Raw genomic sequence first — 23,392 nt, 5'->3', positions numbered from 1 at the left:
TGTCCTCCTGGCTGTGCGTGTCTCTGTGTCTATTTTTCCATTTTTTATAAGGGCAGCAGTCTTATTGGATCAGGGCCCACCCCGATGACCTCATGTTGACTAATTCCATCTGCAATGACCCCGTTTCCAAATAAAGTCACATTCAGAGGTCCTGGGGGTTAGGACTGCAAATGATGAATTTGGAGAGGGGGAGAAGCACATTCAGCCTGTAGCAGGAACTGTGAATCAAAGCTCTATTTATCCGGGAGTGGGTAAACATTACGCATTTTCACCAGCTAGAAACGACAAGCATAGAGGCCAAGAAGAGGTTGGGCCAAGAGATCAAGGAAGCCATAAGGAAGATTTTCAGCACCAGGGACAGCGGCAGGGCGGGCTTTTGTGAGCATGCGTCTGTGTGTGGCGTTTGCATGGGCCTGTGCGTGCGTGTGTGTCTGGTATGCATGCAGTGTGTGTGTGTGTCGTGTATGTGGTGTGCATGCATTATTGCATTGTGTGTGTATGTAGTGTGTGGTGTGTGCATGCATCTGTGTGTAGTGTGTATGGTGTGCATGTGTGTGTATGTGTGTGTAGTGTGTGCAAGCATCTGTGTACGTGTGTGTAATGTGTGGTATGTGCATGCATCTGTGTGTGGTGCATATGTGTCTTGTCTGCGTGTGTAGTGTATGTATGCATCTGTGCGTGTGTGTGCATAGTGTGTGTTGTGCATGCATTGTGTGTGTAGTGTGTGGTGTGTATGCATCTGTGCATGTGTGTGGTGTGTTGTGCATGCCTTGTGTGTCATGTGTGGTGTGTGCATACATCTGCCTGTGTGTGTGTGTGGCATTTGCATGCATCTTGTCTGCGTATATGTGTGCGTATGTTGTGTGTGTATGCATCTGTGCGTGTGTGTGTAGTGTGTGGTGTGTGTATGCATCCGTGTGTGTGTAGTGTGTGGTGTGTGTATGCATCCATGTGTGTGTGTAGTGTGTGGTGTGTGTATGCATCCGTGTGTGTGTGTAGTGTGTGGTGTGTGTGTATCTGTGTGTGTGTAGTGTGTGGTGTGTGTATCTGTGTGTGTGTGTGTAGCGTATGTATCTGAGTGTGTAGTGTGTGGTGTGTGTATGCATCCGTGTGTGTGTAGTGTGTGGTGTGTGTATGTATCTGTGTGTGTGTGTGTGGTGTATGTATGCATCTGTGTGTGTGTAGTGTGTGGTGTATGTATGCATTTGTGTGTGTGTGTAGTGTGTGGTGTGTGTATGCATCTGTGTATGTGTGTAGTGTGTGGTGTGTGTGTGTAGTGTGTGGTGTGTGTGTGTGTAGTGTGTGGTGTGTGTATATGTGTGTGTGTAGTGTGTGGTGTGTGTGTAGTGTGCGTGTGTGTGTGTGTGGTGTGTGTGTGTGTAGTGTGTGTTCTGTGTATGTGTGGTGTGTGTGTGTGTGTGGTGTGTGTGTGTGTGGGGTGTGTGTGTGTGTAGTGTGTGTTCTGTGTATGTGTGGTGTGTGTGTGTGCGTAGTGTGTGGTGTGTGTATGCATCTGTGTGTGTGTAGTGTGTGGTATGTGTATGCATCTGTGTGTGTGTGTAGTGTGTGGTGTGTGTGTAGTGTGGTGCGTGTGTGTGTGTGTGGTGTGTGTGTGTATGTAGTGTGTGTTCTGTGTATGTGTGGTGTGTGTGTGTGGTGTGTGTGTGTGTAGTGTTCTGTGTATGTGTGGTGTGTGTGTGTGGTGTGTGTGTGTGTGTAGTGTGTGTTCTGTGTATGTGTGGTGTGTGTGTGTGCGTAGTGTGTGGTGTGTGTATGCATCTGTGTGTGTGTAGTGTGTGGTATGTGTATGCATCTGTGTGTGTGTGTAGTGTGTGGTGTGTGTGTGTAGTGTGTGGTGTGTGTGTGTGTAGTGTGGTGTGTGTGTGTGTGTGTAGTGTGGTGTGTGTGTGTGTAGTGTGTGGTGTGTGTATGTGTGTGTGGTGTGTGTGGTGTGTGTGGTGTGTGCATGTGTGTGTGTGGTGTGTGTATCTCTGTGTGTGTGTGTGTGTGTGTGTGTGTGGTGTTTCTTTTCCTTTCACTGCAGAGCTCCCAGACCCTGGGGCTGATGGCCTTAAATGTTCCTCAGGGCACCTGCCCACCCCCCTACCCTCCTAGGGCCACCACCCTCCAAACCCTGCAGACAAGGAGTCCACAGGCAAAAAAAGAAAAAGGAACCTAGGAAGAAAGTTTTTTTACCCTTATCTTACATCTGCCTGCAGCATCAGACCTGATTTCTCTCAGGCCTTAGGGCTAAATTGTCTTAGTGTAGTTCTTTTGAAGAGCTTGGGGAATAAAATTCAGAAAACAGAAACATCAAGAAGAAAATAGACCATCACATACAACAACAACGACAGGAAAGATGAGCACATAGACCCTGTGAAGAGCTCCTCCAAAGTGACAAGGTGCCCAGCTTCATTAACAGTTCTTGGAAGGTGCATTAAAATCTCAATGAAATACAACTGCACGCCCACCTTAATGACTAACATTTAAAAGGTTGGCAAAAACCAAGCGTTAGTGAAGACGAAGCACTAATAGAGCCCGACATAGGCACAACCCACTTCAGAAAACGATTTGAAGGAATCGATGAAAGTTAAACATGCGCCTGTCTTATGACCAGTGCTTCCCTCCTGGGTATGCTTTTTGCATTAAAGTATATGGACAAGGTCGGGTGCGGTGGCTCATGCCTATAATCCCAGCAATTTGGGAGGTCGAGGTGGGTGGATCACTTGAGGTCAGGAGTTCGAGACCAGCCTGGACAACATGGTGAAACCCCGTCTCTATTAAAAATACAAAAATTAGCTGGGCGTGGTGGCGCACGCCTGTAATCCCAGCTACTCGGGAGGCTGAGACAGAATAATTGCTTGAACCCAGGAGGGGGAGGTTGCAGTGAGCTGAGATTGTGCCACTGCACTCCAGTCTAGGTGATAGATTGAGACTCAGTCTCTCTCTATCTCCCTCTCTCTGTCTCTCTCTCTCTCTCTCTCTCTCTCTGTACAAGTCTGGCTGCAGTGACTTATGCCTATAATCCCAGCACTTTGGGAAGCCAAGGCAGGAGGATCACTTGAGCCCAAGAGTTTAGGACCAGCCTGAGCAACATAGCAAGGCCCCATCTCTAATAATGATAATAATAATAACAGCTGGGTGTCGTGGCATGCAACTGTGGTCCCAGTTACTTGGGAGGCTGAGGTCAGAGGATCACATGAGCCCAAGAAGTGGAAAGTGCAGTGACCTTTGATCACACCACTGCACTCCAGCCTGGGCGATAGATTGAGAATCAGTCTCTCTCTCTCTCTCTATCCCTCTCTCTCTCTATCTCTCTCTGTGTATATATATATGTGTGTGTGTGTGTGTGTGTGTATATATATATATGGACAAGGCTGGGTGCGGTGGCTCATGCCTATAATCCCAGCACTTAGGGAAGCCAAGGCAAGAGGATCACTTGAGCCCAAGAGTTCAGGACCAGCCTGAGCAACAAAGCAAGACCCCATCTCTAATAATAACAGCTGGGTGTCGTGGCGTGCAACTGTGGTCCCAGCTACTTGGGAGGCTGAGGCTAGAGAATCACGGGAGCCCAAGAAGTGGAAGCTGCAGTGAGCTGTGATCATACCACTGCACCCCAGACTGGGCAACAGAGCAAGACCCTGTCTCAAAGAAAAAAAAAAAAATGGACAAGACTGTTGCAGAGCAACTTTATTCATAATTGCCCCAAATAGCAAATAACCCAAATGCCCACCCACGAGAGAATGGATAAGCAATTTATAGTATATTCATAGGGCACAACACTACCCAGAAACAAAAAGGAACTCACCCCTAATACACACAACCACATGCTGTTGACTGTGTATTGAATGAAAGAAGCTGGACACAAGGGCGGACCTGTGCTATGATTTCGTTTATATAAGTCCAAAAATAGGAAGCAGTCAATCACATTGATATGTGATGTGCACATGGTGGGGACACCATCATGAAGGCATACACAAGAGCTGGGGTGGTTACCCCTGCAGGATGGAGGGGGCTGTGCTGCGGTGGGGGGCACTAGGACTTCTGGTGGCTTCACGGTGGCTGCCACTTTCTACTTTTATTGTTGTTGAGATAGAGTCCGATTCTATCACCCAGGCTGCAGTGCAGTGGCACAATCGCAGCTCACTGCAAACTCCACACCCTGGGCTCAAGCGATCCTCCTGCCTTGGCCTCCCAAGTAGCTGGGACTACAGGCGCCCGCCACCACGCCCGGCTAATTTTTTGTATTTTTAGTAGAGACGGAGTTTTACCGTGTTAGCCAGGATGGTCTTGATCTCCTGACCTCGTGATCCACCCGCCTCGGCCTCCCAAAGTGCTGGGATTACAGACGTGAGTCATCGTGCCCGGCCTAATTTTTGTATTTTTTATAGAGATGGGGTTTTGCCACGTTGCCCAGGCTAGTCTTGAAATTATGAGCTCTAGCTATCCTCCCGCCTCAGCCTCCCAAAGTGCTGGGATTACGGGAGTGAGCCACTGCACCCGGCCTTACTTTCCATGTCTTGACCCAAGAGATAGTTGTATGGCTTTATAATCATTTGTTACGTTGCACGTTTACATGTTCTGCACTTTTCAGAGGGGTGTGTTGGTAATATATCCCAATTACAATGTTTTACTGTGGTGAAATATTCATAATATGAAATGTACCCTCTTAACCTTAAAAATTTTTTTTTTAAATTGAGGTAGCATCTCGCTGTCTTGCCCAGACTGGAGTGCAGTAGTGTGATCTTGGCTCATTGCAACCTCTGCCTCCCGAGTTCAAACGATTCTCATGCTGCAGCCTCCCGAGTAGCTGGGATTATAGGTGCCCACCACCACACCTGGCTAATTTTTTTTTTTTTTTTTTTTGTATTTTTAGTAGAGATGGGGTTTTGCCTTGTTGACCGGGCTGGTCTTGAACTCCTGACCTCAGGTGATTCACCTGCCTCTGTTTCCCAAAGTGCTGGGATTGCAGGTGTGAGCCACCGCACCCAACCCATCTTAACCATTTTTAAGCATACGGTTCAGTGGCATTAAGTACACTCACATTGTTCTGCAATCATCGCCACTATCTAATCTTCAGAACTATTTTATTTTATTAATTTAATTTAATTAATTTATTCTGTTGCCTAGGCTGGATTGCAGTGTTGCGATCATAGCTCACTGCAGCCTCTAACTCCTGGGCTCAAGTGATCCTCCCGCCTTGGCCTCCTAAAGTGCTGGGATGACAGGCAAGAGTCACCCTGCCCGGCCTCCAGAATGTTCTCATCTTCCCAAACTGAAACTCTATCCCCGTAAAACACTCACTCCCCGTCCCCCTCCCCAGCCCCTGGCAGCCCCCATCCTCCTTTCCGTCTCTGTGAATCTGACGGCTCTGTGGTCCTGCTGTAAAACCTCTGTCTGTCCTTTTGTATCTGGCTTATTTCACTGAGCATGGCGTTCTCAAGGTTCACCCACGTTGTACCAGGTATCAGAATTTCCTTCCTTTTTGTGGCTGGATAATATTCCATTGTGTGGGTCGACCATATTGTACTGATCCATTCATCTATGACTGGGCGCCTTGGCTGCTTCCGCCTTTCGGCGACAGTGACTCTTACTGCTATCAACATTGTTATACAAATGTCTCTGTTCGAGTCCCTGCTTTCAATTCTTCGGAATATACACCCAGAAGTGGAATTGCTGGGTTCCTTGGTAATTTTGTGTTTCGTTGTTGGAGGACCTGTCAAACTGTTTTCTGCAGGAGCCATACCATTTTACATTCCTACCACAAATATTTTTCTTTTTCTTTCTTTCTTTCTTTTTTTTTTTTTATCCAGTGCTGGAAACCGTTGTCACCTCTGCCTGGTACCCCCAGGATTCCAGGGGACTTTTCAGACCTGGGGTGGGATTCACTCGGATTCCCTACCCCCTCCCCACCACACAGCCCAGCTGGTGGGAGCAACCAGCAGGTGGCCACTTTAATTAGCTCCTGGCCTGGAGCAGAAGTGGGCACCGGGGAACTCCGCACAGAGTGGCCCTGGGAGGGGAGCAAGTAGGGAGACCAGGGACCATAGGGGCGGGGTTTGAGGCGGAACAGAGGGTTTGACAACATGGGGCAGCCAACGATGATCTCATTTCACAGGTCCCCAAACAGGTCCACTCAGTCCCCTGTGTTCATCCCAGGACCCCTGACCTCCTGTGTGCAATCCCTAACCCACCTCGGGGAAACGTCTTTCAAAATACTTTTGATCTAATTAGGCTTTCAGGGCAAGGGCAGGTTCTCTTGACTTGCTTGTCTCCTGTCTCTGTCTCTATCAACGTCTGGGGTCTCCCACCCCTAATGTCGCCCAATCACAGCCTCACTCTGGGCCACTCCAGGGCTGGCCCCACCCCTCACCTCCCACCCCTAATGTCGCCCAATCACAGCCTCACTCTGGGTCACTCTATGGGCTGGCCCCGCCCCTTGCCTCCCATCCCTAATGTCGTCCAATCACAGCCTCACTCTTGGTCACTCCCGGGCTGGTCCTGCCCCTTGCCTCCAACCCTACCCCCATCCCTAATATCACCCAATCACAGCCTCACTCTGGGCCACTCCATGGGCTGGCCCCGCCCCTCACCTCTCCTGATTGGTCCTGATTTGTGCCACCATGCCACACCCTCTCAAGCTCCACCCCCATCCATTGGCTGGTTCATCTTGTGGTCCTCTCAGACCATCCCCTCTCCCTCTGATGGGGGAAAGTGAGGCCCAGAGAGGGGGAGCGCCTGATCCAAAGCTACAGTGCTGGTCAGTGGCAGAGCCCACTGCTCCCTATCCCAGGGCCAGGCCTTCTTCCATCTTTCTGGGACCACTAGTGCCCTCCCCATCTTCCCCACTGGGCAGCCCCTCTGCCCACTCCCTTCACCCCACCTTGTCCAGGACTCTCAGCATCTCTTTTCTGAGCTCAGCCACTGACTTTGTTAATGGCTGGGACTCCTCTGTCCCTCTTCCTGGGCTCACACTTTGGGGGAGGTATGTATGCGCAGGGGTAGAAGGGGTGGAAAACACTGAGCCACTTCGACTGTCCCCTCCCAAAACACGGTGACTCCAGCATCCTCTTCTCTTTTTATTTTTTGAAATTATAGTAAGATATACACAACTTAAAATGCACCATCTTAACCTCTTAACCGTTTTTAAATGCATAGCTTAGGCCGGGTGCAGTGGCTCACGCCTATAATCCCAGCACTTTGGGAGGCCAAGGCGGGTAGATCACGAGGTCAGGAGATCGAGACCATCCTGGCTAACACGGTGAAACCCCGTCTCTACTAAAAATACAAAAAATTAGCTGGGTGTGGTGGTGGGCGCCTGTAGTCCCAGCTACTTGGGAGGCTGAGGCAGGAGAATGGCACAAACCCGGGAGGCGGAGCTTGCAGTGAGCCGAGATCGCGCCACTGCACTCCAGCCTGGGCGACAGAACTAGACTCGATCTCAAAATAGATAAATAAAAATAAAAATTGCACAGCTCAGTGGTATTAAGCACATTCACACTGTTGTGTGACCATCACCACCACCATCTCCAGAACTTTCTCATCTTCCCAGACTGAAGCTCTGTCCCCATGAAACACTCAGTCCTCATCCCCCTCCCCAGGCCCCAGCACCTCCCCATTTTACTTTCTGTCTCTGTGAATCTGATGACTCTAGGGACCTCCTAGGAGTAGAATCACACAGGATTTGTCCTTCTGTGTCTGGCTTATTTCACTGAGAGTGACGTCCTCAGGGTGCATCCATGTTGCAGCCTGTGTCAGTATTTCCTTCCTTTTCTTGGCTGAATAATATTCCGTTGCGTGGATGCACCAGGTTTTGCAGATCTATGCATCTGTGGATGGAAGCTTGGATTGCTTCCACCTAGTGGCCAACTGTGGGTGGTGCTGCTGTGACCATGGGTGTGCCCGAGCTCTCTTAACACCCCCGTTTCTCTCCTTTCCAGGCTGTGCCTTCCTCACCTACTGTGCCAGGGATTCCGCCATCAAAGCTCAGACTGCCCTGCACGAGCAGAAGACCTTGCCCGGAGTGAGTCCTGTGTGGTGTCTGGGGAGGAGGGGACAGGGGATGGCTCTCAGCCTGGGGTGGAAGCCAAGGCTGTTCCTGAGATTGTGTTTGAATTCTGTGTGTCTCTGGACTCAGAAAGAGGTGTGAGGAGCAGAGGGATAGAAATCATCATCAGAGTGTGCATTTATTGAGTGCCTACTGTGTGCCGTGCTCTATATTTTATACCAGAGTGGTTGTGTGTGGTTGTGCAGGTTGTGTACTGCACAAGGGCACCTGGCCCAGTGTGTCAGTGTCTTTGGGTTGAGACCTGAAGGATAAGGAAGCATTAGCAGGCAGAGGGCACAGCACATGCCAAGGCCCTGGGGCAGGACCATGCCTGTCGTGTTGGAGGAACAGGGAGGAGGTCTGTGTGGCTGGAACAGAGTGAGGAGGTGGAGAAAGAAACGGGGAGAAGGACAGGGGAGGTGACAGGGCTGGTCGCTGAGGGTTGTGTGGACCACGGGGAGAAGCGTAGACCATGCTGGCTTCTCACTATAAAAAGGAAAAGGATTTTCCTCACTTGTCTTTATGGTGCAACTGGAGCCACAGTTCCTTAACACAAGGGCCTTTTTTTTTTTTTTTTTTTTTTTGAGATGGAGTCTTGCTCTGTTGCCCAGGCTGGAGTGCAGTGTCGTGATCTCAGTTCACTGCAACCTCTGGCTCCCAGGTTCAAACGATTCTCCTGCCTCAGCTTCCCGAGTAGCTGGGATTACAGGCACGCGCCACCATGCCTGGCTAATTTTTGTATTTTTAGTAGAAATGGGGTTTTGCCATATTGGCCAGGCTGGTCTCAAACTCTTGACCTCAAGGGATCTGCCACCTCGGCCTCCCAAAGTGCTGGAATTACAGGTGTGAGCCACTGTGCCCGGCCAACACAGGGACTTCTTTTCTTTTTTTTTTTTTTTGAGACGGAGTCTCGCTCTGTCGCCCAGCCTGGAGTGTGGTGGCCGGATCTCAGCTCACTGCAAACTCCGCCTCCCAGGTTCACGCCATTCTCCTGCCTCAGCCTCCCGAGCAGCTGGGACTACAGGCGCCCGCCACCTCGCCCGGCTAGTTTTTTTTTTTTTTTTTTTTTTTTTTTTTTTTTTTTTGAGACGGAGTCTCGCTGTATCGCCCAGGCTGGAGTGCAGTGGCCGGATCTCAGCTCACTGCAAGCTCCGCCTCCCGGGTTTTTACGCCATTCTCCTGCCTCAGCCTCCCGAGTAGCCGGGACTACAGGCGCCCGCCACCTCGCCCGGCTAGTTTTTTGTATTTTTTTAGTAGAGACGGGGTTTCACCGTGTTAGCCAGGATGGTCTCGAACTCCTGACCTCGTGATCCGCCCGTCTCGGCCTCCCAAAGTGCTGGGATTACAGGCTTGAGCCACCGCGCCCAGCCCGGCTAGTTTTTTGTATTTTTAGTAGAGACGGGGTTTCACCATGTTAGCCAGGATGGTCTCGATCTCCTGACCTCGTGATCTGCCCGTCTCGGCCTCCCAAAGTGTTGGGATTACAGGCTTGAGCCACCGCGCCCGGCCACAGGGACTTCTTGATCATTATTTCTGTCTGCAGAGGAGGCTGACCTGGGTGTTGTCTCTGATGAGTCTCTCCTTATTTTTATTTTTTGAGACAGGGTCTTGCTCTGTTGCCCAGGCGGGAGTACAATGGCTCACTGCAGCCTCCACCTCCTGGGGTCAAGTGATCCTCCCACCTCAGCCTCCTGAGTCGCTGGGACAATAGGTGCATGCCATCACACCTGGCTAATTTTTTAATTTTTGTAGAGATGGGGTCTCATTATATTGCCCAGGCTGATCCTGAACTCCTGGCTCCAGCACTCCTCCTGCTTCAGTCTCCCAAAGTGCTGGGATTACAGGTGTGAGCCAGCACGCCCAGCCAGCACGCTTAGCACGAGTCTCTCCTGGTCAGCTTTGTCCTCTTTGGGTGGTCAGGAGTCCCCTGCCCCCAGTGAAGGATGAGTGGTTCACCCTGAGCCAGCTGATCCAGGTCCCCAGGCCATGCCTCTTGATGGAGACTGAAGGAGTCACAGTGAGCCGTGGTGCCCCACATTGCGAGCTCTGGGGCAGGGAGCTCACCCTTCCCTCCAGGATTCTCAGGGAACTTTCAGCATCCAGGGACATCAGGGCATTCATAGTCTTCGTGCTTGGCTGACTTTAGGAAATCTGACGTGCGCCCTCCAGGGACCTGAGGTCATGGCATGAGTTTGACTTGATTCTCAATGAGCATTGGAAGGTTCTGGGCCTGGGGGTGACCTCTGCTTCGTCTTGAAGAATAGAGAGCCCCTCTTTTGGGCGTGATGTGATGCAAGTTAGAGCGTGGGGTCTGGTGGCCACATATGTGGGCTCGTTGCTCAGCTCCATCCTTGCTGTGTGACAGTGAGCCAGTGACTTAACCTCTCTGATATTCAGCACTGGAAGAGAATAACAGGACAGGGTGGGGCAGCAATCTATAGAGAAGGTGCTCAATGGAGGGCTTCACTGAGGATATGACATTTGAGAAGAAACCTGAAAGATGGCATGGAAGGCACTCCAGGTAGAAGGAACAGCATGTGTAAAAGGGATCTAGAGTCTGCGGTAAATTCCCTGAATTCACTCTTCATCTTGGACCTTCTGTGAGTGCTTCCCCAAACCAACCAGAAGCTAAAAAAAAAATACATAAAAAAAAAAAAGAAAGAAAAAAACCCCACAACCAAACAAAAAATTAAACCAGCCAGAAGCTGGAGGGCAGGTCAGTTCATACAGATGAGTGCCCAGGGGTGCAGCAGAGTTCTAGGGACCATAGTAGTTATTTATTGCTGCATAACAAATTATCCCCAAAATAAAGACTTCAAACAATAAACACTTGTTATCTCATAACTACCAGGGGTCACAAATTTGGGAGTGAGTTTGCTGCATGATCCTGGCTCAGAGAGGTTACAGCCAAGATATCAGCAGGAGCTTGTGGTTGAGGAATCTGCTTCCAAGCTGGCTCCCTCTAGTGGCTGTTGGCGGGAGGCCTCAGTTTATCACCACGTGGGCTTCTCCACAGCGCTGCTTGAGCTTCCTCACAACATGGCATCTTCCCCCCAGAGCACATAACCAGAGTGATCAAGGAGGAAGCCACAGTCCCCTTTAAGCCCTAGCCTCAGAATTACACACCATCATTTCCACCACATTCTAGCACCCGGAGCCCAGGGGTGCAGAGCAGGGTGGGAAAAAGTGGAGGGAGGAATTCAAGGGACAAAGCAACTCAATACTGGACTTGTCCAAGGTTAGGTAGCCTGCAAGCTGCAGAGTGGGGATTTGGACCTTCGTGGTCTGACTCCAGACCCTGTACTGTTGCCTAATTCCTCTAAGTTTAATGGACCACGTTTTTGCACGGCATCAGGTCCTGGGTGGAAGCTGTGGTCCTTCTGTCCAGAGAAATCTGTACATACATGGAGATTTACCAACACTTCTAAGGAGTCCCCCCAGCTAAGCACTTCTCCATCATTCCTTTGTCCTCATTTCCCTGATGAAGGTAACTGAGACCCAAACCCAGTCTCTATTCCACTGTCTGAGGCCTTAGGGACCTTGGAACTGGTTCTCTTCCTGTTGGGTGCCAAAGCTGGGCTCTGTACTCTGTTGGCAGCTAGGAGGAAAGATGGAAGAGGGTGGAAGGACCAAGAGCCATGAAGTCTTGTGCCCTTCTTGCCAGGTTGGTGTCCGGGATCTGAGTCCACTTTGAGATGAGGAGATGCCGCAATCACCAGCAGCTCCTTCTCTGCATCCATCTTGAGGGGCTACTGTCCTTTCTCCCTGCCTACTCTCCCTGGCTCAGCCCATGAATTCATAGCTTCCATCCATTCATGCACTCTTCCATCCACCCATCACCCATCTACCCACGTGTCTACTTACCTGCCTACCTGTCACCCATCTACCTGTCACCCATTCATTCACCCATCTACTCATCCACCTACCCACCCACACATCCATCATCCACCCATCCTCTCATCAAGCCACACTTCCATCCATCTACCCATCCATCCATCCATTCACCCACCCATCTATCCATCCACCCATCCACCCATCTACCCTTTCATCCATCCATTCACACACTCATCCCTTCTTCCATCCATTCATCCACCCATCCAACCACCTATCCACCCATCAATTCATCCATCCATCCATCCATCCACCCACCCATCAATTCATCCATCCATCCATTCATCTATCACTCACTCATCCACCCATCCATCCATTCATTCACCCATATACTCATTGCCTACCCACCCACCCACACATCTGTTATGCATCCATCCGTTCTCCCATTCAGCCATACACCCATCCATTCACCCACACATCCATCCATCTACCATTCATCCATCAAGTCACTCACTTATCTATCCACCCACCCATATATCCATCCGTTCACCCATTTGCCCTTTTATCCATCCGTCCATCCACTCACCCATCCATCCATTCATCCATCTATCCATTACCCATTCACCCACTTCTCTATCCATTCATCTGTCCACCCATCTACCCTTCCATCCATCCATTCATTCATCACTCACTCTTCCACCCATCTGTCTATTAATTCATGTATACATCCATCTGCCTATCTATCCTCCCCTTCACCCACACATCCATTCACCCATCTACACTTCTTTCCATCCATCCAACAAATTTTTATCAAGTACCTACTATTTACCCCACACTATGCTAAACTCCCATCACCAGTTCTGCGACTGGTTACCTCCTGAGTGACTCCTGAGTGGCCATCCCCCAGTCCCCATCCCCCTAGACCCAATGGGGCTCAAACTGGCTATGGGACACCCCCGGTTTTTTTTTTTTTTTTTTTTTTGAGACGGAGTCTCACTCAGCCCAGCCTGGAGTGCAGTGGCCAGATCTCAACTCATTGCAAGCTCCGCCTCCCGGGTTCACGCCATTCTCCTGCCTCAGCCTCCCAAGTAGCTGGGACTACAGGTGCCTGCCTCCTCACCTGGCTAGTTTTTTGTATTTTTTAGTAGAGACGGGGTTTCACCGGGTTAGCCAGGATGGTCTCGATCTCCTGACCTCATGATCCACCCATCTCGGCCTCCCAAAGTGCTGGGATTACAGGCTTGAGCCACCGCACCCGGCCGACCCCCCAATTTTTTTTGAGACAGAGTCTCACTCTGTTGCCCAGGCTGGAGTGCAGTGGCTTGATCTCAGCTCACTGCAACTTCTGCCTTGTGGGTTCAAGCGATTCTCCTTCCTCAGTCTCCTGAGTAGCTGGGATTACAAGCATGAGCCACCACGCCTGGCTAATTTTTGTATTTTTGGTAAAGTTGGGGTTTCACCACGTTGACTAGGCTGGTTTTGAACTCCTGACCTCAAGTGATCCACCTGCCTCGGCCTCCCAAAGTGCTAGGATTCAGGAGTGAGCCATTGAGCCCACCGCCCCCTGACTCTGCTTTTTTCGAACCAGTTTCTTTCCCTCAGTCCCTGGGCATCAGCTTCTTCTCCTCCCTCCTCCTCGCCCCCAGAGCTCATGGCCCCCACATCCTGCCCTCTTATTTGTTGCCTCCTCTCTGCTTCCACCTCTGTGTTCTGCTGAGTTCAAATCTTAACTTCCCCTCTCCCAAGCTGTGTAATCTTCAGCAAGCGTCTTTCACCTCCAACCTCAGTTTTCCTTTTCTCTAATATGGGTAGCACTTTCTCCACCTAACTAGGCTGCAAAGATTTAAAGAAGTGAAGGTGGGGCCGGGCGCGGTGGCTCAAGCCTGTAATCCCAGCACTTTGGGAGGCTGAGACGGGTGGATCACGAAGTCAGGAGATCAAGACCATCCTGGCTAACTCGGTGAAACCCCGTCTCTACTAAAAAATACAAAAAAACTAGCTGGGCGAGGAGGCAGGCGCCTGTAGTCCCAGCTACTTGGGAGGCTGAGCCAGGAGAATGGCATAAACCCGGGAGGCGGAGCTTGCAGTGAGCCGAGATCCGGCCACTGCACTCCAGCCTGGGCGACAGAGCGAGACTCCTTCTCAAAAAAAAAAAAAAAAAAAAAAAAAAAAAAAAAAAAAAGAAGTGAAGGTGGTGGGCCAGGCGCGGTGGCTCATGCCTGTAATCCCAGCACTTTGGGAGGCAGAGACGAGTGGATCACCTGAGGTCAGGAGTTCGAGACCAGCTTGGCCAACATGGTGAAACCCCATCCCTGCTGAAAGTACAAAAATTAGCTGGGCGTGGTGGCAGGGGCCTGTAATCCCAGCTACTCGGTAGGCTGAGGCAGGAGAATCACTTGAATCTAGGAGGCAGAGGTTGCAGTGTAGGAGGCAGAGGTTGCAGTGAGCCAAGATCGTGCCTCTACACTCCAGCCTGGGTGATAGAACAAGACCCTGTCTCAAAAAAAAAAAAGAAAGAAAGAAAGGTGCAAAGTGGATACTATTTTTGGAGATGTTAAGCCCTTATATTCTGGTCCTTGCCCATCCTTAGTTTCTAAAAATTTCTCACTCTCCAGACAGTGACGACCCAGCCAGGGCGCCAACCCCTAAAGTATTCGTGGGTAACTGCCTCTCCCGCCTGGAGAATTTCTATCCTACTTTCAAGATAACACCTGGTTGTCTCCTCCTTCCTCTCATCCCTGACCTCTCAGGGCTGGGGGTGTCTGTGTGTGGCTCTGACTCCCGCCAGATTGGGAGCCCCTCAAGGACAGTCCCTGGCTGAGTCCTCCACACCCCTTCGTTCATTCAGCATTTACTGAGCATCTGACTCATGGCAGAATGAGGATAGCGTACAAACAGAAAATAAGCAAGCCAGTGAGAACAACATTGAGATAAGAAATGGGGTGACTTTCAGAGCAATGACTCAGGATGGAGGTTTCATTTATTGCTATTATTATTATTATTAATATTTTTTTTTGAGACGGAGCCTAACTCTGTCACCCAGGCTGGAGTGCAGTGGCGTGATCTCGGCTCACTGTAACCTCCACCTCCTGGGTTCAAGTGATTCTCCTGCCTCAGCCTCCTGAGTAGCTGGGATTACAGGCATATGCCACCACACCACGCCAGTTTTTGTAATTTTAGTAGGGACGGGGTTTCACCATGTTGACCAGGCTAGTCTCAAACTCCTGACCTCAAGTGATCCACCCGCCTCGGCCTCCTAAATTGCAGGGATTGCAGGTGTGAGCCACTGCGCCCGGCCTTATTACTTTTTTTCTGAGACAAAGGTTGGCTGTGTCGCCCAGGCTGGAGTGCAGTGGCACAATCATAGCTCATGGCACGATCATAGCTCATGGCCTGCTCCACTAATTGTTAAACTCTGTAGCCCAGGCTGGTCTCAAATTCCTGGGATAAAGTGAGCCTCCCACCTCAGCCTCCCAAAGTGCTGGGATTACAAGCCTGAGCCACTAGATTGTGCCTGGCTGGGAGTTCCATTTAGACAGGGTGGTCAGGGAAGGTCTCTCTGAGGAGTTAGCCTGGAGAGGAGGGAGCCGTGCACTCTCTGCAGGAAGGGTGTTGCTGGCAGAGGGAACAGCCAGTGCAAAGGCCCTGAGGCTGGACCATGCCCGAAGCATGTGAGGACCACTGAGGTCAGAGGAGTGAAGAAAAGTGAGTGAGGGGGAGTGAGGGGGAGAGTGGGTGGAGGAGAGGGGGAAGAGGAAGCAGAGACAGGACCACCACAGTGAACAGCTTGAATTTTGTTCCAAGGGGTGATGGGGACCAGGGGAGAGTAGCAAGCAGAGGAACGATCTGGTTTGATTATTTCCATTATTTATTGTTGTTATTATTATTCTTATTGAGACCGAGTTTCCCTCTTGTTGCCCAGGCTGGAGTGCAGTGGCGCAGTCTCGGCTCACTGCAACCTCTGCCTCCCAGGTTCCAGTGATTCTCCTGCCTCAGCCTTCCTGAGTAGCTGGGATTACAGGCATGCGCCACCACGCCTGGCTAATTTTGTATTTTTAGTAGAGATGGGGTTTCCCCATGTTGGTCAGGCTGATCTTGAACTCCTGACCTCAGGTGATCCGCCCGCCTTGGCCTCCCAACGTGCTGGGATTACGGGCATGAGCCACCATGCCCAGCCCTGTGATATTTAAATTTTAAATTTTTGATTAATTTTTTTTTTTTTTTTGTAGAGACAGGGGTCTCCCTATGTCGCCCAGGCTAGTCTCGAACCCCTGACCTCAAGCGATTCTCCTGCCTTGGCCTCCCAAAGTGCTGGGATTACAGGCGTGAGCCACCGCACCCGGCTTGTGTCTGTGTCCCTTTGCCTTTCTCTTAGAAGGGACACTTCTCATTGGATTTAGGGCTCAGCCTACATCCAGGATAATTTTATCTCAAGATCCTTAATTTAATTACATCTACAAGAGACCTCTTTTCTAAATAAGGGCACATCCACAGGTCCCCAGGGCTAGGATTTGGGTTTTTTATATATATATATGTGTGTGTGTATATATATATATTTTTTTTTTTTTTATTTTTTTAGAGACAGGGTCTTGCTCTGTCGCCCAGGCTGGAGTGCAGTGTTGCAATCATAGCTCTTTGCAGCCTCGACCTCCTAGACTGAAGCAATCCTCCTGTCTCAGCCTCCTGAGTAGCTAGGACTACAAGCACATGCCACCATGCCTGGCTAATTTTTTATTTTTTGTAGAGATGGAGTCTCACTATGTTGCCCAGACTGGTCTTGAACTCCTGGGCTCAAGCGATCCTCCTGCCTCGGCCTCCCAAAGCGCTGGGATTGCAGACATGAGCCACTGTGATCAGTCTGGATTTATCTTTTGGGGAGCCACCATCAAACTCACTCCAGGGGTGACCACAGAACCAATGGCCAAATGTCAGGGTGACCCAGGGACAGCACCCTGAGGGAGAAGCAGGCAGTCTGTGTGGACGATTTAGTGAAGGGCGGACAGGATGGCTTCTTGAAGGAGGAAGTGTTTGGGATGGGTCGAGAGATGGAAGGATTTTGACAGATGGAGGTGGAGATGGGGGTGGGTGGGGACAAAACTTACCAAGATTTGGAGGCCAGAACATGCCCAGCGTGCTGTTGAGTGGGAACTCATGGGAGCCTCTGTCAACTAATGATGGAGGTTAGGTTAGGTAAGGAGGGATCTCAGGACACTGGCTGCTGTCTGTGGACATTTGTGATTGTCACAACTCGGGGAGCACGACTTGGGGAGGGGATGAACCTGCCATGGAGTGGGTGGGGGCCAGGGACCCTACTCAGCACCCTGCAGTGCCCAGGACGTCCCCACCCCAGAAAGCAATTCAGCCGCAATGTCCACAGTGCCCAGGGGGATAGATCCTGTGTTCATTACTTTGGGGAAAATGTTGACTCCTCTCCCTGCTCACATCAGACACCAGAATAAGCTCCCAATGGGGCAGACGGTAGAAACCAGGAGGACCCCAGCTCCTGGGACTCACCTCCTCTCTCCCTCCCCACCCAGGGTGCAGATTTTAATCTGTGCAGCCTCCTGGGACCTCAGCAGGGGAGAGGGTCATGGGACACAGAGTTTCTTGGGGGTCCGTGGAATCCCCTAACCTGGGGAGGGGTCTCAATCAGGAGTGATCCAGCCCCCAGGGGACACTGGGCAATGTCTGGGGACATTTGTGGTTGTCACGACTTGGGGGTGCTCCTGGCATGGAGTGGGTGGAGGCCTGGGACGCTACTCAGCACCCCGCAGTGCCCAGGATGGCCCCACCCCAGAGAACAATCCGGCCCCAGTGTCCACAGTGCCTGGGTGGGAGAGACCTTGCCTAGGAAGATAAGGAGCAGGTGATGTTCTGGAACAGTATTATCTAATAGAAACAGAATGTGAGCCACATATATAATTTAACATGTTCCAGAAGCAATATTTAAAAAGTAAAAAAGAAACAGGTGACATTAATTTTAATAATATATTTCTTTTGAACCCGATATATCCCATTTCTTATCATTTCAACATACAGTCTCTCTCTATATATATTTCTTTATTTTTATTTATTTATTTATTGAGATGGAGTCTCTCTCCATCACCCAGGCTGGAGTGCAGGGGCGTGATCTTGGCTCGTTGCAACCTCCATCTCCTGGGTTCAAGCAATTCTCCTGCCTCAGCCTCCCAAGTAGCTGGGATCACGGGTGCCCACCACCAAGCCTGGCTAATTTTTGTGTTTTTAGTAGAGATGGGGTTTCGCCATGTTGACCAGGCTGGTCTCGAACTCCTGACATCAAGTGATTCTCCCGGCCTCAAATGATCCTCCTGCGCCTCAGCCTCCCAAAGTGCTGGGATTACAGGTCCCAAAGTGCTGGGATTACAGGCGTAAGTCATCAAAGACTGGCTAAATATATTTTTATTTTATTTTATTTTATTTTATTTTATTTTATTTTATTTTATTTTATTTTATTTCATTTCATTTCATTTTATTTTTAGACATAGGGTCTTGCTCTGTTGCCCAGGCTGGAGTATGGTGGCAAGATCATGGCTCACTGCAGCCTCAAACTCCCGGGCTCAAGCAATTCTCCTGCCTCAGCTTCCCAAGTAGCTGGGACCACAGGTATGTGCCACCACACCTGGCTAATTTTTAATTTTTTTGTTGAGATAAGGTCTTGCTACAGGCTGACCTTGCTACCAGGCTGGTCTCAAATTCTGGAGCTCAAGCAATCCTCCTGCCTCAGCCTCAGAAGTGTTGGGACCACAGGTGTGAGCCACTATGCCTGGCCATGATTCTACCTTTTCGTCAATTTTATAAAATACGCATACAGATCAAGGGTTGCTGATAGAAATTAAATGTCCAGGGTGCAGTGGCTCATGCCTATAATCCCAGCACTTTGGGAGGGTGAGGCAGGCGGATCATGAGGTCAGGAGTTCAAGACCAGCCTGGCCAACATGATGAAACTCCATGTCTACTGAAAATACAAAAATTAACTGAGTATGGTGGTGGCATGCCTGTAATCCCAGCTATTCGGGAGGCTGAGGCAGGAGAATTGCTTGAACCTGGGAGGCGGAGGTTGCAGTGAGCTGAGATCGCACCACTGCACTCCAGCCTGGGTGACAGAGAGAGACGCCATCTCGGGGGAAAAAAAAGAAAGAAATTAAATATCCAAATCTGTGAGAGAACAATATACACCAGATTTTCAACATTTAGTGTGGAAAAATTGTATGTGAAATAGCTCATTAATAATTTTCAAGACCAGGTGTGGTGGTTCTGACACCTGTAATCCCAGTGTTTTGGGAGGCTGAGGCAGGAGGATTGCTTGAGCCCAGGAGTTCCAGACCCACTTGGTTAACATAGAGAGACCCCATCTCTACAAAAAATTTTAAAAACTACCTGAGCATGGTGGTGTGTACCTGTAGTCCCAACTACTTGGGAGGCTGAGACAGGAGGATCACTTGAGCCCACAAGGTTGAGGCTATAGTGAGCTAGGATTGCACCACTGTACTCTAGCCTGGGCAATGTAGTGAGACCCTGTTTCAAACAAAAACAAAAACAACAAAAACAGGAGGGGCCCAGAATGGACTGAAGTTTGCTGAAGCCTGTTCTAGACCAGTGCTATCCATGGAACGTTTGCAATGGTGGATACGTTCCCTGCCTGTGCTGTGCGGTGTACTGATTACTAGCTCCGTGTGGCTGCTGAGCCTTTGAACTGGGACAAGTGTGACTCAGAAACTGATTTATTTATTTATTTATTTATTTATTTATTTATTTATTTATTTTATCTTTGAGACAGAGTCTCGCTCTGTACCCCAGGCTGGAGTGCACTGGTGCGATCTTGGCTCACTGCAACCTCCGCCTCCTGGGTTCAAGAAATCCTCTGCCTCAGCCTCCTGAGTAGCTGGGATTACAGGTGTGCACCCACGCTAGAGATGGCATTTCGCCATGTTGATCAGGCTGGTCTCAAACTCCTGGCCTCAGGTGATCTGCCCATCTTGGCCTCCCAAGGTGCTGGGGTTACAGGCATGAGCCACCCTGCCCGGCCAAGAAACTGATTTTCAATGTTACTTAGTTTTAGTAAATTGAAATTTAAACCTAAACTACTACCACATGGTGGCTAATGGTTACAGTATTGGACAGTGCAATCTAGCATGTTCTAGACCAGGTGTCAGCTGTTGGGCTACACAACACAGATCCAGAGTGTTCTAGACTGGAGCCCAGCTACCATATGGGATGTAGACTGTTCTAGACCAGAGAGGTCAACTACTGTATCATGGACAGCAATAGGTCTAGAATATTCTAGACCCAGGGTCTGTGTCATATCGGACAGCACAGATCTGGAGTCTAGAATCTAAAGCAAGAGAAAGACAAGATTTAAATTTACACTTAAGGGCCAGGCATAGTGGCTCACACCTGTAATCCCAGCACTTTAGGAGGCCAAGGTGGGGCGGATCACCTGAGGTCAGGAGTTCAAAACCAGCCTGGCCAACATGATGAAACCCATCTCTACTAAAAATACAAAAATTAGCCAGGCGTGGAGGCACATGCCTGTAATCCCAGCTACTTGGGAGGCTGAGACAGGAGAATCACTCTAACCCAGGAGGTGGAGGTTGCAGTGAGCTGAGATCACGCCATTGCACTCCAGCCTGGGTGACAGAGCGAGACTCTGTCTCAAAAATTTTTTTTTAAATTAAAAAAATAAATAAATCTATGGCTCACGCCTGTGATCCCAGCACTTTGGGAGGCCAAGGTGGGCAGATCACTTAAGGTCAGGAGTTCAAGACCAGTCTGGCCAACATGGTGAAACCCCGTCTCTACTAAACATACAAAAAATTAGCTGGGCATAGTGGCAGGCGCCTATAATCCCAGCTAATTGGGAGGCTGAGACACGAGATTGGCTTGGATCCGGGAGGCGGAGATTGTGGTGAGCCGAGATTGCACCACTGCACTCCAGCCTGGGCGACAGAGTGAGACTGTCTCAAAAAAAATTTTTTTTAATAAATTGGCCAGGTGCAGCGGCTCACGCCTGTAATCCCAGCACTTTGGGAGGCCAAGATGGGAGGATCACGAGGTCAGGAGATTGAGACCATCCTGGCTAACACGGTGAAACCCCATCTCTACTAAAAATACAAAAAAACTAGCCGGGTGTGGTGGCGGGCGCCTGTAGTCCCAGCTACTCGGGAGGCTGAGGCAGGAGAATGGCGTGAACTTGGGAGGTGGAGCTTGCAGTGAGCCGAGATTGCGCTACTGCACTCCAGCCTGGACGACAGAGCGAGACTCCGTCTCAAAATAAATACATAATAAATAAATAAATAAATGTACAGTTAAGCCACTACATTGATACATCCAATGATAAATCCAGTTATTTGTCTATATCCATAATATATCACATGCTCTATGTTACTTCACATAAGGCCCTGCGGTAACACAAAACTGGGAGGTACAGCAAACCTGTTCACGAGGGGGAAAATGGGCACAGACACGCAGGGTCACAGTACATCCACACTGCGGGGTTTGAGGTCTCTCTTCAATGGCAGCTCAGGGGTGGCAGGTGGGATCTTAAGCAATGTCCTTCTCTGTCTGGGCCTCAGTTTCCCCAGCTTTCAATAAGAGGCATGGGATAGACATTGTCGTAATTCCCCAGCACAGTTGGATGACCTCACCTCACTGCCACGTCGGCCTGGGAGGCTGCGGCTGCTGCTAGCCCCATTGGAAAGAGGGGAGACCAGACTTTGGGAGGCCGAGGCAGGCGGATCATGAGGTCAGGAGATCGAGACCATCCTGGCTAACACGGTGAAACCCCGTCTCTACTAAAAATATAAAAAACTAGCCAGGCGAGGTGGCGGGCGCCTGTAGTCCCAGCTACTCGGGAGGCTGAGGCAGGAGAATGGTGAGAACCCGGGAGGCAGAGCTTGCAGTGAGCCAAGATCGTGCCACTGCACTTCAGTCTGGGCGACAGAGCGAGACTCCATCTCAAAAAAAAAAAAAAAAAAGAAGAGAGAGGGGAGGCCAGGCTGGGCATGGTGGCTTACGCCTGTAATCCCAGCACTTTGTGAGGCAGAGGTGGGTTTACCTAAGGTCAAGAGTTCGAGACCAGGCTGATCAACATGGTGAAACCCCGTCACTACTCAAAATACAGTTAGCCAGGCATGGTGTCGTGTGCCTGTAATCCCAGCTACTTGGGAGGCTGAGGCACAAGAATCACTTGAACCCAGGAGACGGAGCTTGCAGTGAGCCGAGATTGCGCCACTGCACTCCAACTTGGGCGACAGAGCAAGACTCTATCTCCAAAAAAAAAAAAAAAAAAAAGTGAAACAAGAAGGCACACATAAAAGATGACAGACTATTATCCCATTTATGTTAGGTTAAATGGAAAACAGGCAAAGAAAAAAAGAAAGAAAAAAAAAACACACCTAGTGCTTTAGGGACATATTTATAAATGGCAAAACCATGGAGAATTTTGTTTTTTTCAGATGGGGTGTCACTATGTCACCCAGACTGGTCTCAAGCTCTTGGGTTCAAGCGATCCTACTGCCTCAGCCTGCTGAGTAGCTGGAATTTCAAGGGCACACCACCGTGCCCAGTAAAACCATGAAGAAAAGCAAAGGCATGTTACCGACAACCAGACAGTGCCTCCTTCTGCAGAAAGAAAAGGGTTGGGCTTAGTAGTATGGCCTGGGGTGGATTCCAGAGGACCGGCTGGGTAGTGGTAATGAGGGTGTTTGTTTTGTAAGTATTTGTGTTTCATGTACTTTTCTGTAAGTGTGTAGTACTTTTATTTATTGTTTATTTATTTTCCTTCCTTCCTTCCTTCCTTCCTTCTTTTCTTTCTTTCTTCCTTTCTTCCTTTCTTCCTTTCTTCCTTTCTTCCTTTCTTCCTTTCTTTCTTTTCTTTCTTTTCTTTCTTTTCTTTCTTTTCTTTCTTTCCTTCTTTCCTTCTTTCCTTCTTTCTTTTTCTTTCTTTCTTTCTCTTTCTTTCTTTTGAAATGGAGTCTTGCTCTGTCCCCCAGGCTGGAGTGCAGTGGCGCGATATCAGCTCACTGCAAGCTCCGCCTCCCCAGGTTCACGCCATTCTCCTGCCTCAGCCTCCCGAGTAGCTGGGACTACAGGCACCCACCACCACACCCGGCTAATGTTTTTGTATATTCAGTAGAGACGGGGTTTCACCATGTTAGCCAGGATGGTCTCGAGCTCCTGACCTCATGATTCGCCCGTCTCGGCCTGCCAAAGTGCTGGGATTACAGGTGTCAACCACCGCTCCCGGCCTTTTGAGACAGTCTCACTCTGTCGCCCAGGCTGGAGTGCAGTGGCGTGATCTCGGCTCACTGCAACCTCTGCCTCCCTGATTCAAAATCTCCTGCCTTTGCCTCCCAAGTAGCTGGGATTATAGGCGTCTGCCACCACACCCAGCTAATTTTTTGTATTTTTAGTATAGGATTTCACCATGTTAGCGAGGCTGGTCTCGAACTCCTGACCTCAAGTGATCTGCCTGCCCCGTCCTCCCAAAGTGCT

General features: G+C 49.8%; 1 protein-coding gene across 3 annotated transcripts in view; it reads left to right on the top strand.

Moving 5' to 3' along the window:
- The window catches only part of CELF5 (CUGBP Elav-like family member 5), a 75,278-nt gene that overhangs the window by 20,423 nt on the left and 31,463 nt on the right, over window positions 1–23,392 (top strand). For all 3 annotated transcript variants that reach the window (XM_037994568.2, XM_037994569.2, XM_037994571.2), the window contains exon 2: window positions 7,941–8,023. In XM_037994568.2, the coding sequence (XP_037850496.1) occupies window positions 7,941–8,023 (83 nt within the window). The remainder of the gene's footprint in view (window positions 1–7,940; window positions 8,024–23,392) is intronic.

The sequence above is a fragment of the Chlorocebus sabaeus genome, chromosome 6, assembly GCF_047675955.1.
Source record: "Chlorocebus sabaeus isolate Y175 chromosome 6, mChlSab1.0.hap1, whole genome shotgun sequence".
NCBI classification, from domain to species: domain Eukaryota; kingdom Metazoa; phylum Chordata; class Mammalia; order Primates; family Cercopithecidae; genus Chlorocebus; species Chlorocebus sabaeus.
Note: the sequence above shows the minus strand (reverse complement) of the source record. Positions and strands in the feature narration are given on the sequence as shown.